This window comes from Takifugu rubripes, chromosome 10, assembly GCF_901000725.2.
Source record: "Takifugu rubripes chromosome 10, fTakRub1.2, whole genome shotgun sequence".
NCBI classification, from domain to species: Eukaryota; Metazoa; Chordata; class Actinopteri; order Tetraodontiformes; family Tetraodontidae; genus Takifugu; species Takifugu rubripes.
This window is the reverse complement of record NC_042294.1, coordinates 4,322,696-4,340,251: the sequence shown is the minus strand read 5'-3', so window position 1 is coordinate 4,340,251 and position 17,556 is coordinate 4,322,696. Positions and strand designations below refer to the sequence as shown.

The 17,556-nt window shown below is 41.3% G+C and overlaps 1 protein-coding gene across 2 annotated transcripts in view; it reads left to right on the top strand.

The window, feature by feature from the left end:
- cntnap2a (contactin associated protein 2a) overlaps nt 1–17,556 on the top strand; it is a 212,935-nt gene that overhangs the window by 128,906 nt on the left and 66,473 nt on the right. For both annotated transcript variants that reach the window (XR_003889730.1, XM_029842494.1), the window contains exons 10-12: nt 4,361–4,510; nt 11,346–11,508; nt 15,500–15,606. Coding sequence is in view for 1 of the 2 variants with exons in the window: in XM_029842494.1 (XP_029698354.1) it covers nt 4,361–4,510; nt 11,346–11,508; nt 15,500–15,606 (420 nt within the window). In the remaining variant the exon portion in view is untranslated. The remainder of the gene's footprint in view (nt 1–4,360; nt 4,511–11,345; nt 11,509–15,499; nt 15,607–17,556) is intronic.

The window sequence follows — 17,556 nt, the reverse complement described above, 5'->3', positions numbered from 1 at the left end:
GTCTAAAGGCCTTAACGTGCATGCAGACACGGATTGGCATGAATATCCGATGATGTCACGCTGCTGCATGAATTCAATCATGGGGTATCTTCACTGCAAAGCACATCCTCCCCATCACATGAATCCAAAGTGCCTAAGTCTCCTCTGTTTCTGTCATTAGATGTAATATTTCACCTGCCATCGTTCTCACTCTGCACGTCAGCCTCTTTGTCTTTCAGGCATTGAAGTAGAGTTGCAAAGACAGTCAGAGTTGTCCTCGGTTCTACGGCTTCGCTCCACTTTATTTGACACAAGTGTTCTGTACATATTCCACTTTCTCACTGAATGTGCATCCTCTGTAAATGAGATCACTTTTTATTATCCTTAGGAGGTTATCCTAAATGAGGTTAGCATAGGGCCACACCGGGGGTGCTGTGGTTAGCACTGTCACCTCACAGAAAGCTGGTTCTGGGTTCTCCCTGATTCTTTTATGTTCTATCTATGTGCGTCTCATGTCTGAAGATGTGCAAATTAGCAGCTTTTAGTTAGCTACATGAGTTAAATTGGCTGATTAAGCATTTTCTCTCTATTTGGGAAGACAGGTAGAGGGAGGATGGATGGATGGATGGATGGATGGATGGATGGATGGATGGATGGATGGATGGATGGATGGATGGATGGATGGATGGATGGATGGATGGATGGATGGATGGATGGATGGATGGATGGATGGATGGATGGATGGATGGATGGATGGATGGATGGATGGATGGATGGATGGATGGATGGACAGGTTTTATTTGTTTGTCTGTATTTTTCTATCGCAAAAATGCCGCTGCAGTAATTGTCCATTCCACCTCTTCCAGGCTGGGCTGAGCGAGGTTGAGTTCATGCTCAGAAATATTCAGCCTCTTCCTGACAGATGTCACCTCCCCATCTGCTCCTGCACCTCCTACATCTCCCTGGCTGTCAATCTTGGAACCAACCCTGCCAGCAGCAGGTTGCTTGTACCAGAAACATTCTGGTCCTTTCCTACGACAGGAAAATCACCTCTGCTATGTTGAAAATTACACAGAATCTGCCTTCTAACGTCCACCAGTCTTTCATTTTCAGTTATTCATTTTGAAAGTTGCTAAAGCAGGGATAGCTGTTTTCTATTTTGCTGCGTCTATTTTGCATGCCACCTGATTGGGTCTTAACCAAGCTATAATGAGCACATCGTCATAGACATGCCTGTTAAAAGTTCACTGAATGTGTGAGAAATGACAAAAACTCTTAGCATAAATGCTGGTAGCTAATGCTAGCCTAACTGAGTCTTTACAGTAAGTAAGAAAGAAAAAGGAAATGAAGTGCTTTGAAGACTGGTGTCAGGATAAAGGTGTGGTGATGGACTTGGATCAATAGCTTTTATTTATTAGAGTTATGAAGCAATAGCTAGGCTGTGGTTATAAGCTTATTATGCATGCTTGGTCCGACTGAAACTGAAACAATTTTAAAATGAATTAAGAATACACAAAGTTTAATTTGAGCAGAAATACAAGAAGTGCACTGTGAGGACAACAATAAAGAGAAGGACTACTTTGATGTTGCTACAACTTTGGCTATTCTAACATTCCTAGTTTATTGACATTAATGTTCACTTCCAAGGATTGTGCATCCACTGTAAACTGCTTTGGTCTTTCTGAGGAGGCACCAGAAGTAGCTGAGTCGGTCGTAGTTAAACATGGTGACTCATGAGGATTCTTGATCCATAAAGTTCTCCTTAGTGGTTTAGACAGGACCATAATAATTTCAGAATATTAGCAAGTGCCGTTTAGCGTTAGCATCATCAGCACACTTTAATTCTGACACCAGTCTATAAAGCACTTCACTTCCATTTTCTCTCTTACTAAATAAAAAGATTATCATTAGGGCTAGTATTACCTTAAATTTGGAGTTGGTCATCTCAGACACAGAGTGATTTGTTAGCAGGCACAACTGTGATATGCTTATTATAGATCCATTCACATGAATTCACCTTGTCATACACACCCCAAAGATTAGCTTAGCTTACTTACATTGATGTCATTACACTTTAAATATTGCATTTAACCAACTTTGTATAAAAGTCAAGGATGGAAATGGTAACAATAATAATATTAAAAATGCATTTCATTTACAGAGTACTGTGAAAATTCTTAAAGAGTTTGTACACACAAGATAAAGAGATAAAAACATCAGTTATAAAATTCATTGGAGAAAAAAGGACACACAGAAATGATACATCAAAGTGATGTTGAGTAGTGGGGGCTGACTGCAGCTTCCAGAATCCACTGGGAGTATCATAAACCATGAATCCAGAATGTTAATAAATGAGTGTACGTAGACTGAGTGTTTGTGTGTGTATGTGTGTGTGTGTGTGTGTGTGTGTGTGTGTGTGTGTGTGTGTGTAGGTGGGGGGGGGGGGTGGGAGTGGGGGAGTCAGTTGCAGGTGATGGGAAACAAATGAAGAAATTCCAAGTTGAATTGAGTTTAAAGTGAGAAACAGGATGGTACTGTACAGGTGATGTGGATGAAAAATGAGTTTTAGAGCACATAAAATTTGTGCGTCTTCTTAATATAATTCTTTAACGATACATGTACCTCACACTCACACGTCGCCATGGTGATGGTGGACATAAAGCCCTGCTGGAATGCCAGAGCAGGGGCCCATATGTGTCAGTTCCGCTTCTGTCATATGGTCAGATAAAGTCATTAATAGTATCCTGCTTCATGGTGTAATGTATGTATCGACATCTGATCAGCTGCTCTCTCATCCAAAGTGATTAAAGCAGGATAACAGGAACTTTCACTCATGCATTGCTACTCTGTTGTCCAGGGCCATGTGCTTACCAGGAATATCTCCCATTTTTACTGAACATCACTTGACCTTTGTCTTTAATTGTATCAATCATTTTTAATTATTAGAAGCAAAAAGAATGTGTTTTTTAACGGGCACAGAGGGCAATAATCCAGTTACTTGGTCACCTCCTCTTCACTTACAGGACAATGGTAACTTGATGCACATAATGAAGATGTTGATGAGAGAAAAAAACATAGAAATATGTAGAAGAAGGTGTACAGATGGACCCAAACTACTGACAAATGCAAAATACTGTGTTGAATGTGTTTTGGCTTGACTACAGAACTAGTCCACACTCGACACATGGCCTCTCACTAAACTAAAGTGTCCTCAACAGCAAAATCTGAATAATGGCAGTTCATCAGATGGACTCAAAGGAAGCACGAAAATGAAAATATCAAAGAAAAAGTCAAATGCAGGACAGGAAATAAAGAAACAGGTGAGAGAATCAGGGACAGAGAAGGAAAGCAGGGAGGGAGGAATGAATAGAGATTGGTGTCAGTGAGAGGTGATGTATAGAGGAGAGGGTGATGAGAGTGAGCCGGCTTCTCTCTCGGCTCCAGTAGTAATGTCCTTTTCTAAAACATCACTCATATTTAATGGAGCACAGCTACAAGAGAGGGGAGAGAACAGGAGTGCACAAACCTCTTGCACACACACACACACACTGGCGACAATGACATATGCACACAATACAGAAAATTACAGACTCATACACACTTACACAAAGTGCCCCCCGTAAGCACACACACGTGCACTCTGCCGCTCAGATGCAAACAAGGTTCTCTGAGAGTTAATGGAGTTGAGACACAGGGGCCTTGAGACTGGGAGCTGCACTCAGTGAGTGAGGGAGGGGCAAAAGAGAAAAGGGATGAGGGACACCGGCATGAGAATGACACTGGAGGGAAGTGGAGAGCACCAGGGAGGGAGGTAGAGGAACAGGAGGTAACTCAGTCTAAAGTGCAAGTGCCAAACCAAAACTCCGGAGTGCAATGATTGAAGATTTTAAAAATACAAAACGGCGGTGAGAAAGTGGGAAGTAAACAGGAAGAGGTTGATGCATATTTGAAGAGAGGATTGAGTCTTCCACTTTCAGCACCCACCCACGCACCTTTGATTCACCATGAATCACTCCCATTTTCCTCAATCCTGTTGAAGTCTGAGGCTTTTGTCTGTCTTCTGCAACAAAGTGGACTCCAATCAAACCACAACATTTTTGCTTTTAATTTCTTTGACTCCTGAAGTAGGCAGTCGTCGTGCGAACAGAGCGTGCTTGTCCAGCATTCTTGCAAAAGGTTGAAAGAAAGCATGCAGATCTTCCAAACATAATGTCTTCAACGCGCTTCAAACACGCTCAACACCCACTCAAACGGTGAACGTGGTTGGTTCTCAAGGATGATTAAAACCTCTTTCTGCTGATCAGAAAGTGCTGACTCACCTGCAGATGCCTGAAAATGCTTTTGAATTGAAATGAAACTCGTTTGTCTCCGTTCCCCCCAGGCTCAGGCCTTAACGACGGCCAGTGGCATGCGATCCGTTTGGTTGCCAAGGACAACTTCGCCATGCTGACGATAGATGGGGACGACACATCCGCCGTGCGCTCCGCCTCGCCCCTCGCCATCAACACGGGAGGGACGTATCACCTGGGAGGTGAGGGCTAACCTGTGGCCGTCACCTCAGATTTAACAACAAAACAACATTACACTTTCCCATACATTCACGAGCATCTTATGGATATACATTCAAACATTGTGCTTTCATGCTTCCTCGTGGATGCTAGAGGGTTCCTGGGTTTTCACATATTTGAAAAAGCAAAGGTTGAATGTCGTGAACAGAAGAGATGATGTAATCAGGTACAATTAGCATTAGCACTATTAAGAAATTGAAAATCATTATTGTTTGTCTCAAAACACACGAATACAAGAGTTCTGGCTGGTGTGGGTTGGCACGGTACCATTTTTGCAAGTGAAAGCAGACTTGGCGATCCATGTCCCTGGGTGTTCCAGCAGACTAAAGCTGTCTGCTGATCATGGGTCCTTCCAGCTGGGAAGTATTCATGAAGTTTCAGTAGCACAGTAACAACTAAACCAGCAGACACACACACACACAACGAGGGCGAACACTCACAAGCAGCCACAGCTATCTGTCTGAATTAGGAAGACACCGAGTTAATAATACCCTTACATTGCTGTCTGTCTGATTTCTATCTGTGTGTGTGTGTGTGTGTGTGTGTGTGTGCGTGTGTGTGTCTGCTCACCTGTATAAAATTACAGTAACTGAGAGAGAGAGCAGTCTGTGCTCTGATAGCTCCTTGAGGCCTCTGTCCCTCTCTCGCTGTCAGGGCACAATCTCCTCCATCAAACCTCCCCGTATCCCTGCAGGCCTGTCAGTGAAGATCCAAGCGCCTTGCTCTCAGACACTCATACTCATACTTGCACTTCTATCATTATGAGGACTTTCATAGACATGTTGTGTTCTCCGGCCTATAACCCTAACCCTACCATAACCCCAACCTAAACTACCCTAAACCCAATTCTATTTTTTATTAAACAATCCCTGTGTGCATTTTCTTCTCTGTAACATTGGGTTACTCCATTTCACCCACCTTCCATTTGCCCCCTCTTTCCTCTCACTTGTTTTGCCCCAATTGCTGATTTATTGATTTTTGCAAGCTGAGTTGAGAATCGATAGCAGCTTGAAGAGAAGCATCTGTGCAACGCCGTTACCCCTTGAAGAGGAAACGGTGAAAGTGAGGGACGCTGAGATGGATAAGAGACGGATAAAGGAATGTCAAAGTGAAAGCTGCTGTCACATACTGAGAGACCTGGAAAAAGGGAACAGTTACAGATAAATTCCTTGAGGCAGTAGATCAGACAATTGATGAACTGTAAATCATTTACATGCTCATTTGCTCAGTGATGCACATGCATATATGTCTAATACAGGGTCACAACATCACAAGGATCCAGAGAAGCACTAAATCCTTTGCTCCAAAGTGTTTTTCCCAGTACGCACAGTGGGAATGTGTGGGCTGAACTGGCAACATCTGCGACTAGAGTTCTGCTCGTTAGTCTCACATGACATAATGAATGGCGGAGAGCGGGGGAGCCTAGCAATAAATACAAGTTTGAATCCGACGCCAGGTTTTAAAACTGATGAGTGGCAAACAGTTCCGAGTGCTATTTAGGACATGGCTGCACAATCATATTTTTGGAGCCACCTTGACCAGAAATCTCAGCACAGCTCTCTTTGGTAGACGGCCTCTGCAGAAAGTTTTAGTCTGTACAAAATATCTCCTCCTCCAAATGGATCTATGTGGTGTTCAAAGAATATCTGGAACCTTTCATTAAGACGCCACATCACACCCACTCCAGCAGAGAGATAACAACCTAATACAGTGTGGACACACACGTTTAGCCTTTGGCTCGGCCTCAGTTCCTCTCTCTGATGGCTCAGTCTGATGAGTCAGAAAGGCCAAGCACATTAAACTGCCCTAAAGCACTCTTAACGGTTTTCCATCAGCAACTTTCTCCACAGATGGGACCGCTCTGTCTATGCACCGCAATAACCTGAAAGTCATCAGTATTGCAGTCAGTCTTTGTTCTTTTATAGACTTGAAGACTCTTTACATAATTGCTGTAAGTCATTTGTACAGGTTTACTCCCAGGTAGCCATCTACTTCAGATTTCATGGCTTTAAGGCATCAATCTGCTGTCTTTTTATGGCTCATAGTTGTTGTTCAGTCAGTTGTAACACAAACTCTAGAAAGCTTGCTTTACACTCTTTTTTTGATAGGTGCTCATATTTTAGATTTTTTAATCACATTTTATGTGTATTTGAAATAAATAAGCATACTTCTTTTTTGGTAAATCTGCTGTCGAACCGTCTGATATCAGATTGTATTTTAACAAGATTATCCACTGCTGTCTGTATGTCCTTTGTGCTCTGCCTCTGTATTTCCTGAGCATATCCAATTGTCATATAACACCAAATTAGGGCTAATTAGTATTATACAAAAGCACGCCAACCCAGATTTAAAAGGGCATAAATCCATCGTGCACCGCCAAGTATTGTATCGCACTCTGATGCAGTGCTTTAAAAGTCTGGATGCACCTGGGTAAATAACAACAGCACTGACTTATTATCTAACAACACTTAGGTGTGGGTGTTTAAAATATCAGTGAATCAGAGTGGCGTCAGGATTATTTATTTATTTTAAGTATCTGCAGCTGTTTGTGGGCTGTGAAAGGTGAGAAACAGTTGAACTGGCTGCAGATAAACTTATCTCAGTTAGAAGATGAAAAATGAGGACAGCTGCTTCTGACAGATGTGCTAAAATGCAATACAGGCTCCTCTTATACTGATGTTGAGAGGCTGTCATAATACAGTAAATGTTGCCTGACACTAGATTTTCCTTGCAGTACGACAGAGTTAGCATTATGTCATTATTCTCTTGTTATAGGCTGACTTTTCTGACTTAAAATCCTTGTTCCAAGCCAAAACCTATAAGGATACAGATCAATGTTACTTCAGATGTCAGAGGAAGGTTCTAAGCCTGTCAGCCCATTCTAAATATACCTTATTTCTTCATTCTATTTCCTTTTCTCTTCCCTCCCCTTTACTATATTTCATTATGTACTCAGCTTATCTTCCTCTCTTCTTTTGCCCCCATCCTCCCCCTTTCCTCTCATCCCCTTTATCCTTTTTAACCAGGCCATCCCTTTCCGTCGCCTCTCCTCCCCCCACTCTCATCCCCATCCCTCTATCTAGCCCGACTCTTGCTTTCAAGAGTCAGACTCCTGAATCCAAAGCCTATTTTACGGGGAGTGGTTTCCCACTCCTGACACAGCGCTCAGTGGGGGGGTGACTGACACAAGCCATCCGAAACTTCAATTAATAAAAAAAAAAGGCAAATTGACACAGTAATGAAACGTTCTTTGATTTCCCTCTGAGTGTCTGGTTTTGATGCTTAAAAAGCCTTTTCTTAATCCTAACATATTTTCCTAAGTGAGAGGAGGCCCTTATGCTGCACATGCCACCACATCATGCAGCAATGTTTGGGGAACAGCTGGGACAGACTAAAAAAAGGTGTGAAAAGAAGGCTTTCTGCCTTAATTACGAAACATTTCACCTCCATTCATCTTTACTTCACTATCAAGCAATCTTTACAGTATTTACTCCTCTTCCTGTGGTTGTCATCATTCACACATCCATAAGTGTGTGTCACACCATCAATGCACATCCTGTCCTGTATTGTGTGCAGTAAAATATATACGTACTAATAGTGCCAAGGCAAACAGCAGCTGGTCCGAATGAAATGATTACACTTCCTTGTCAAATATGGAGTTGTGAATATTTCCTTGTTGTGTTCTGTAACAATTAGTCTTTGTTTGGAATGTGTTCTCAAATTGCCTGTTCCCGATACCCTCAGAATTTGACTTCTGAGCATTTTGGCCGATTTTCCCATCTTCCGCATCTCAGAGCAGATGCATCTTTCAGAATGCGCTGCCTGAAAGAAATGAGCCAACGTGTTGCCTGACAGCCCGCCATGCCAGTCAGATGGTGTTTAGCTCTCAGGAAGTCTGCTGCCGCATGGCCTGTGCACATTGTAGGAGAAGCTCTCCTGGCACAGCAGGGAGGCTGTGATAGAATGCCAGCATGCCCGTGAGGGATTATTGTCACCGCTGCTGATCCTGCAGGGTTATAGCAGATAAGGTTTTTTTTAGTATGTTTAATTTTCCTACATTAAAAAGGGAACAAACAAACACCCTAGCCTGGAGCTATATGTGTGTGTTTGGATATTAACTGTGTGCTAACCCAACACTTTCAAAGAATAAGGCGTTTTCAAGAATATACAGACAATCATGTAAATGTGGGACATGCCGCTGTGGAGCAACTTTTAACATTTAATTCTAGCCGGCTGTGCTTCATCTCACTCTGTTATTCAGTATGTACGCTGGTGCTTTTCCCAAATGACCATTTATAAGGTTAATCAAAGCAACACAGGGGGCTACTCAGGGCAGCTGATCTCTCTGTGGGGTACCAAAGGTTAAGTGTATTTTAAAACTTCGCAGTGTAGATCAGAAAGAATTTAACACTTTTTTCTCTGTCGTATGGAAATTTATGTCCCCCCCTCCTTGGTTATAATGTAGCCAAAGTCAGCAAAAGTGCAAATTCAACATTATCTTATAGGTGAGTTTATTGAATATCCTCAAAATTTCCTCCCAATGTTTATTTAATCTATGTCAGCAATGTGTTGACCCATTTAAAAGTCCATCAACTGCTAATTCAACAATCTGTAAACTGTTCATTTATAATTATAGATCAACAGCCTCAAAGTTCTCCATTTGGTTTTTCTATTAAGACCAAACCTTCAGTGGCATCTGTTGGTCTGGACCAGGCAGGCGCTGAGACGAGCACAGACAGACTTGGACACAGCAGAACGCTTATTTACAGGTTGATAAAGGCACTGTAGATGTGACGCTGCGCCCTGGATTTTCATCACGTGGAGACTGAGCTCACAATAACCCATCCTCAGATTGTTTACCCTGACATGTAGGTAATTAGGAAAAAACGATTAATAGCTGGGTTTGATCATCATTAGAAATGCTCAAAATCTAAAGAGCTCAATAAAAATCTGGTAACTGAATTTCCAAAAACCTCAAATGTCACTAAAGGTCTAATGAGGAGGGATCAAAGTCAAAAGTCTTGTGAGATGAGAATTCACAAGAATTCTGGGAATTCAAGGGAAACGCCTGCAAAGCTCAAATTCTCAACATGAGGCAGAAATATATGTTTTTATTGAGCAAAAACTAAACTGGAAACCCAACTTCTGTTTTAACTAGAACTGACCAACACACAGCAATCACAGAGCAAAGGAGATTTGCGTGACCATGTCTGATATTTTAAACCCAAAGATGGAGGATGGCTTTCTGCTTGATTGGAGTGAAAAATCCCCCATTATTATAAATAACACAGCAGCCAAGGGCCTGCATCATCCAAATTCTCCATCTTTCCAAGCTTGTTTCCATTTGTTCTCTCAAGCTGTCAGGAAAGCTGTTTTTTTCCCTTTGCGTTCATATTCTACCCACAAAATTGCTACCACACAGCTGCAGCCTTCCCTTCTCCTTCCCCCCTCCCTCCTCACCGCTTCCTCACCCCTTCTCTTCTGCTTCTCCTTACCTTGGAAACATACCAGACAGGTGTGGCAGGAGATGAGGCAGATGGTGAGGATGACAGGAGGAACTTTTTTGGAGGGAGAAATGAAAGCAAATATGAGGAAGAGCCACGCAGACACTCTTTTTCCCCTCTTTGAAACACTCTACCTGCTGGACCGTCAACAAGCCTGTGAAATACAAACGTGTCTGTGCAAAGACACAAACATGTGCGCGCACACACACACACACACACAGTGCATATGCCCTCTATAATAAGCCTGTTTGATGCTTTGGCCTCGAGGCTAATAGGCATTCTGAGAGTGTGACAGCTTATAACATCAGGATGATGGAGATGTCATTGAGCTGCGGTGTTTTATGACTGACCCGTGAGCTTGTGGCAAACATTGAATTCTTGCTTGACATGTTCTGCAGCTTATGGCACACATACATGGTAATAGCATCACAGTATGTACACACATATAATGCCTTCTCAGATCTGTCTTTGCGTAGTGTAGGAGAAATATTGTAATGGCTTCTTGTAATAATAACAATTGTACAAGCATTTTACTGAAGACACACTCTCCCACACACACATATATGCACACACACACAAACATGCACACCCTGTTGCAGTTTTGTCCTAGCCTTGTCCCCTTTTCAGTCAAGGTCCTGTGTACCACTAGATGGGCCATTGACTCTTGTATATCATAAATGTACAGGATGTAGTCAAACCTACAGTATATGTTCCTGGAATCTGTCGCAGCCTCAGCAGAGGTATTAAGGCTGATGGGCCTTGTGGATAACCTCTAAAACAAGGAATGATGATGGTCCTCTGCTTTAATAAGCGGTAATAACCAGGCATCGCTCAGGTTTGTTGTTCCTCCCCACGGTTGATGTTGTTGAGTCGGGTGTTCTGCGTCTACGCAATGTTGGTGTTTTACCTCTTGGACCGAGGTAATCTTTTCTTCTTTATGTCTGCTTTCAATCAATTTTGGCACAAGCTGAGTATTGTGCATTTAAACCAGTTTATTTAAATCCTATTGTCAGTTTGCTAAAGGCCGGGGTTTAGAAGAACGTAAATATATTTAAACTGATTATGACTTGCAGTATCAAGGCTACCCCTGAAGAGCTCATATGGCTTTTAAGGTGTATGTTTTGTTGTTAATTTCCATTTTGCTTGACAGTATTGTGCTCACTCTCCACCCTGAAGCTGACAATCTGTGGTGTGCTTCATGGAGGATGCATGAATATGACAGTTCATACAGAATACTGCATGAAATCCCTGGAAATCTGCAAAAATAAACCTTTTTTTTGGTTGTTTGTCTCAGGTTATTTTCTCCAAACACCGTTTCCACCCTCCCAGCGATCCTTCCAGGGCTGCATGCAAGCAATCTTAGTGGACGACCAACCAGCCGATCTACACGCAGTGGAAAAGGGCACGGTGGGGGCATTTGAAAACGTCAGCCTTGACCTGTGTGCCATCATAGACAGGTAACACTGACAACAAGTACATTTACACAACACACTGCATGTTGACGCATTTGTAGATTTCTGCTACAATGTTAACAAAGATCATGATATAATGATTTCTTCTTGAACACTCCAACGAACACAAGCGGCTCATGTTTTTCCTTTTTGTCTTTATGTTTGCATAGTGATGGCAGCAATAAATGTTTAAGTCTGTTTTTCTTTGTTAAGAAATACAAACAGTAGGAACATTCCTGAGATCATAATGTCAGGAATAAGGCAAGGTTTTCCTCTTACTGCCGTTTAAATCCATGCTGGAACTTTGGTACAGCACAGCCGGATGACTCAACACAGCCATTAAAACTTGTGTATAGTTGTAGACACACACACACCAGGATGGTTTTGTCATGGATGTGGATCATCCATGACTCTACCTCACTGTCTGTGTGACTGGATCCTTTTGCACTTTGACTAGTTCAGCCTTTATACATTAACGTGACCATCTGAAGGAAAGCCTGCTGATGTTCTCTCTTGCAGAGTGAATCATTTTTTAGAAAGTTGCATGACTGTGACTGTGGTGGCTGGACCCACAAATGAATATTAACATTGCCATGATTGGAACAGCTTTTTCTCTCCACTGAAAGATTTGTTTTTCAGTGAGAATTGTCAATAAGTGTTAACTTTATTAATATCCTTGTTATACATCTTGACAGCTACCTATGTTTCATTTTCAGTGTATTTGCCTTCAGGAGAGTTGTGACCTGCTTAAATGTCACAGCTAAGACACAGCAATACCAGCATTTAAAACCCATAAAATACCGCATGTCAGGTTATTACTTTTTTATATATAAATATTGAATTCACTAGTGTCAGTAGCTGTGCCTAAAACCAGTGCCAATCTGATATTTGTTCCAGCCGGTCATCTAAAGGAGGTAAAAATATGCAGACACAGCCTGGTGAATAATCTGCGCTTTATTTGCTTCCAGACCAAAATATGGTTTCCCTGTTAAATCAGCAGCAAAAACTTTTCAGTAGCATGTTTGGTTGACAGGGTGTCGTTTGGTTTTATAGTTGTTGCCTTCAGAATTCAGAGGAAGAAGGAACAAAGTCTTTAGAAGTGAACTTTTAAATCAAAACACGAAGCAACCTTTTTGAAAGCTGTTTCTGTCGGCAAGACCGAATCTGTCACCTTCTGAAGACTGTAAAATTAAGGAAAATTGGATTTTATTTTCTCCACCATCTTCAGATTTAGGTTATAATTCATTATCATCTTACTTTTGCTGCAGTTTTTCTCGACAGTTTGAATTTAGAAAATGGTAGTGTTTGTGCATGACTTTAAAATCCTAGCAGCTTGCTGTGTGTCTGAATATTGCGTGTCCGGCCCGCAGCAATGGAGGAAGGTCCTAGCCTGCCATGGAAGATGAATGGCTGCACTATTACCGTCGAACTAATCAGAACGCCTTTGAAGGCAGTTCAATAGCCCCGTCTGACCTTCTTTTGATCAATGCCGTTCCAGTGTGGGATTCTGTTTAGGCTGAGATGGTGGACGTAGCAAAACACACATACACACACACATAAACATATGCGTGCACGAGTGCACATGATATGCCTTCACCTGCAGTAATGGCATTGTTTTCCTATAAAGCAATGCCCCTGTAACAACTACAGGAACGTACTTTACATTTTTAGCTAAAACCTTTTGTTTGAATAAACACAGTCAGAAGATAAAGCTCCTTTTTAGTCTGAGAAATATTTTCATATTTCTGTTTATTCTGTTTATTCATTTTCTGCATACTTGGATTATGACTAAACATATTTTGTAGCATGCAGCATAGTAACTGGTTGTCTAGCCTGGTCACTGGCTTGCAGTTTTCAAGGGGAAATAAATCCATTTTACATTTCTGTGAGGTTGTTTTTGGCTTCATATTGTGTTTGTGATGCAAAATAGTTGTCATAACTTGTGTCTTACAATTGAACTGGTGATGTTTTTGTCTGGTTTCCCTGACAATTGTGTTCTTGGCAACTTGTGTTCTTTTTTACTCTTTATCATGATCGTGTAACTGTGATCCCTTATACTGCATGATGAAAGCAGCAGTGGAATTTGTTTGGTTTGCTTTTTTTTTCTTGAAAACCTTGGCTTTCATGGAGCAAAGACCCTACACGTCCAGTTTTTGTCCACAACATTCACATCTCTATTGAAATTCCTTATATTACTGAAGGAATTGGCACAAGAAATGTGGATTGCGCTGCAGACAGAGCAGTGCATTTAACTGAAGATTAATGGGAAGTTAATGCGTCGATGGTCACATTAACAGATATGATCATTACAGTGTCAAACATTAAATGGTGTGGACAACTTCTACGAGGAACTCTTTCCTAAGACATTAAGCAGCACTATAACATGCAGCAGCATGAGACTGCATTAAAATGCATGGTTATCCTCTTTATTACTGTTATTGCTCATTTGATTATTATTATCTTGATAATTTACATCCAACTCAGGCTGTGTTGTTCTCTCACAACCAGCTACAATCACAACTGTTGATGCTGTAATTTTAGTCTAGTCTTGGAGGAGTTGATGGGTATGGCTCAGACAGGCATCTACATTTCAGTCTGCTAAACTTGTTTTTCTCGTGTTAGCCTATAAATGTCCAAGCAATAAAATATCATACAAGTTTTGACACACAGAAAAAGCTTGCTGATATCTTATATATCTTAGCAGTATAAGTAAGGAAGAAGCCAAGACCCCTGCAGCTCTCACAAGTTTGTTTTTCCAGCAGCTAGCTTTGCTCTTAATGCAGCTTTGATTCATTCATGTAGTCTGGATGCTGGAATAATGAGCATGAATGTGTGTATGAGGGTGGTTATCCAGCTTTGAGATACTATGGGAACTGTCCCCACCGGGCCTGCTGAAAGATCAAACCACAGTGCTTTGATTTATTCAGGATTTCAGTTTGAAACAGTTAAAGTGCAATGACTTCGCTCTGTGCTTAATCCTGTGTTTAACATGTAGTACACATTGTTAGCTTGTACTACATTCCTAATACTGATTTTTGAAATGAGGATAGCAAATGAAAAATGTTGCCTCCTTTGTTAAGAAACATGCATTTGCACTGTTTAAGGGGAAAGCCCAGTTTCCATTTCCTCAAGCTGATGTTCATTTGTAAATTTACACCTCAGCATATTCTTTACCACAATGATCTTTCAATTACTGTGTTTTATCAGGAAAACTACCAGGAATATCAATAGTTTGTCACTCTATTCTTTGGAAAGGAGCTATTGTAAATGTGGTTGTCCTGCTGTGATGAGTCAAAATATCTGCCAATGCTTATGTATCTTATACTTAAGCCTATTTATAATTCCTGGAGTTGCTGTTTTGCATGTCAATCATATACATTATTTAATTTATTATTTAAGAGCTACTAAATTTGGAGACAAACTAATGAATTAAATGTTTTATTGCTATTATCAGGTGTAGTGTGCTAGAAGTTGATAAAGCTCTGGGAAAATTCCATATCAAAAAGCTCCATTGGCACACCTGTGTGAAAACCGTACCAGAACATTTGTGGGAGCTTTTTCCTTTGTTCAAACTGCATTTTTAGTCAGGGAGTTGCTAAATTTGATCAATGGGATCTTCCCGGATGGACTCATTCTGAGCATGGTGAAATTTACTGTGAAGATAGGGAGAAAGGAGCGAGGACTCCCTGTTTTTTGGGGGGTTTTTTACGCTAACAGACTATTTTTCAGACTCGAAATAGATTCTCTTAAGTGCCTGGATGTCCCTACATCCAAAGAACATGCAGTCAAAGTTGGTTATCGTGACCCAAATATTTAAATTTGGTATAACTTTTTAGATAGTCAGGGCTTAAAGGGTTAAAAACTCAACAGTGAGGATGTTTACAGAAGCTATTTTTATCTCAGGTTGGATGAACCAATAAAAAGAGCTCCATACATCCATTTTCTTGCTGAACAATGTCTTGGTCTGCTAACCTGAAACAAACATGTGTCATTAAAGGTGTATGCCCAATCACTGCGAACATGGTGGCCGATGTAAACAGACGTGGGACAGTTTCAGCTGCACATGTGATGGAACCGGATACACTGGAGCCACCTGTCATACATGTAAGTATCTTCTGTTATCTGTGCTGGTTTGTTGTGTTTGATCCTTCAAACTGAAGTAAGGCAACAGACAGACGTATTGAAGTGTGCCGGCTTTTCAGAGCTTTGATTCTGTTGTGGTCTGAGAGGAAACATTCCGGCATGAAGAACATTCAGACACGGAGAACAAAGTGAGAAAGAGCAGAAAAGCCAAAGTGGGTTTTAAAAGACTTAAATGTTTGAAAGGCCACCTCCCGCTACTCCCTTATGAGACAGGCAGTGTTCTCCTTTAGCAGAGACTGTCTGAGAAAAAACACATAAAGCAACAAATAGAACATTTTGAGCCAGTGAATGGTTACTGATATGGTTCCGCTGAATGATGGAAATCCAACAATACACATTTGCTCATAAAGTTGGATTAATTCTGTTTTCAGACAAATTCCTTTTTATTCCATTAGTAATCCCCGTTGACCAGGCTGATCAAGAAAAGCTTGACTAGAAATACTCTATCTCTGGAGATGCCCCTGATTAATGAGACCAAGTCTGGAGCTGAAAACCATGTGGCAGTGCAGACGGACATGTGGCAGTGCAGACAGACTTCACACTGTCTTTGCACTGAGAAAAAAGCTGCTTGCTTTTCTCTTAGCTTCGCATGCACTGCGACCTTTCACTGTACTGAGACGCGGTGAAGCAACATTTGCACCGTCTGCAAAGTCTTTTACATATTTTCAGATGTTTTACTGCACCCATGCATTCTGTCCCTATTTGTACTGTAGAATGGAAAGTTTTCCTGAAACGTCAAGACATACAAAAAGGGGAAAAATCAAACTAATTGACTTTTTGTTGCGCTAGGAGTGTTTTTGCCATGTAGAATATTCAAGCCTGCTTTGTATTTATGCCAACCAAGCTGGGACACCAGTTCTGGGAACTTCGTTTTTCTCTTGGCCTTTGAATCTTATGGTTGGGTTCCACCACTGTGGAGCTATCCAGAGAGAAATACTGGGCATCCAACTTCCACAGCAATTCAGCCTTTGCCCAGCAGCTTTGAACCAGAAGTCACACCCCAACCTTCCTCCTGGGTTTCCTTGCTGATCCATGTGAGATAGTTCAGCGGGGTCGTTTCCTCCCAGCCAAGGTTTCACTCAAGAGCAAGGAAGTGCACTCATGAGTGCAACTCACAACTTCTGGCTGAACAAAGCAAAAACACACCATTGTGTAATAAGTGGTTGCACGAAAGGGATTTTAGTTTTTAGCTTTAAAAATTCTATGAAACCTGCAAACGGCCCACAGCCAAGAATGGTTCTTTGAAGTCCCATCGGCAATCTGTGTGCATGGATCAAAACAAACACAACATCAGCACGGTGTCAGACAGATTGCTGGAGTGTGTGTGACAAGACACTACTTCTAGACAGGCAGAATTGAGATTGGCGGCCAATGCAGAATTGGCTGCTGGAACCTGGAGGGAGACCAAAATTATCAAAAAAAAAAAAAAAAAAAAGCTTTTGCTCACCTGTGTGAGATTTTTGAGTGATTTCTATTTTTGGATTATTTAAGCCTGTATATAAGAATAGAAGAGACTGAAGGCTGGTTTTGGGGGAAATATAAGATCTAATGTCATTTAAAATCACAATATTGGGACATTATCTACTTATTCTAATGCCCTGTAGCTACTGTCCTAGAATTAGCTTTTAGCCCACTTTGTTGAATGATTTCACTAGTATCAGCTTCATCTTGAATAGTTGTGGCCGTGAATTTCACTCTTTATTGTTTACCGCAAGGGATCAACACTAACAAATATAACCTGCTTTAACATGAACTAACCTGTGGCTAGCCTTCTTATTCATTCAATATTCTAATATGAACATCACCAGCATGAGTCATGCCTCAAATGTTTTAATTTCTGTTCTTGTGCTTCACTTTTCTACATTCTTCCTGGTACTGATGGTTGTTTATGAGTGGTGTGGGGGAATACTT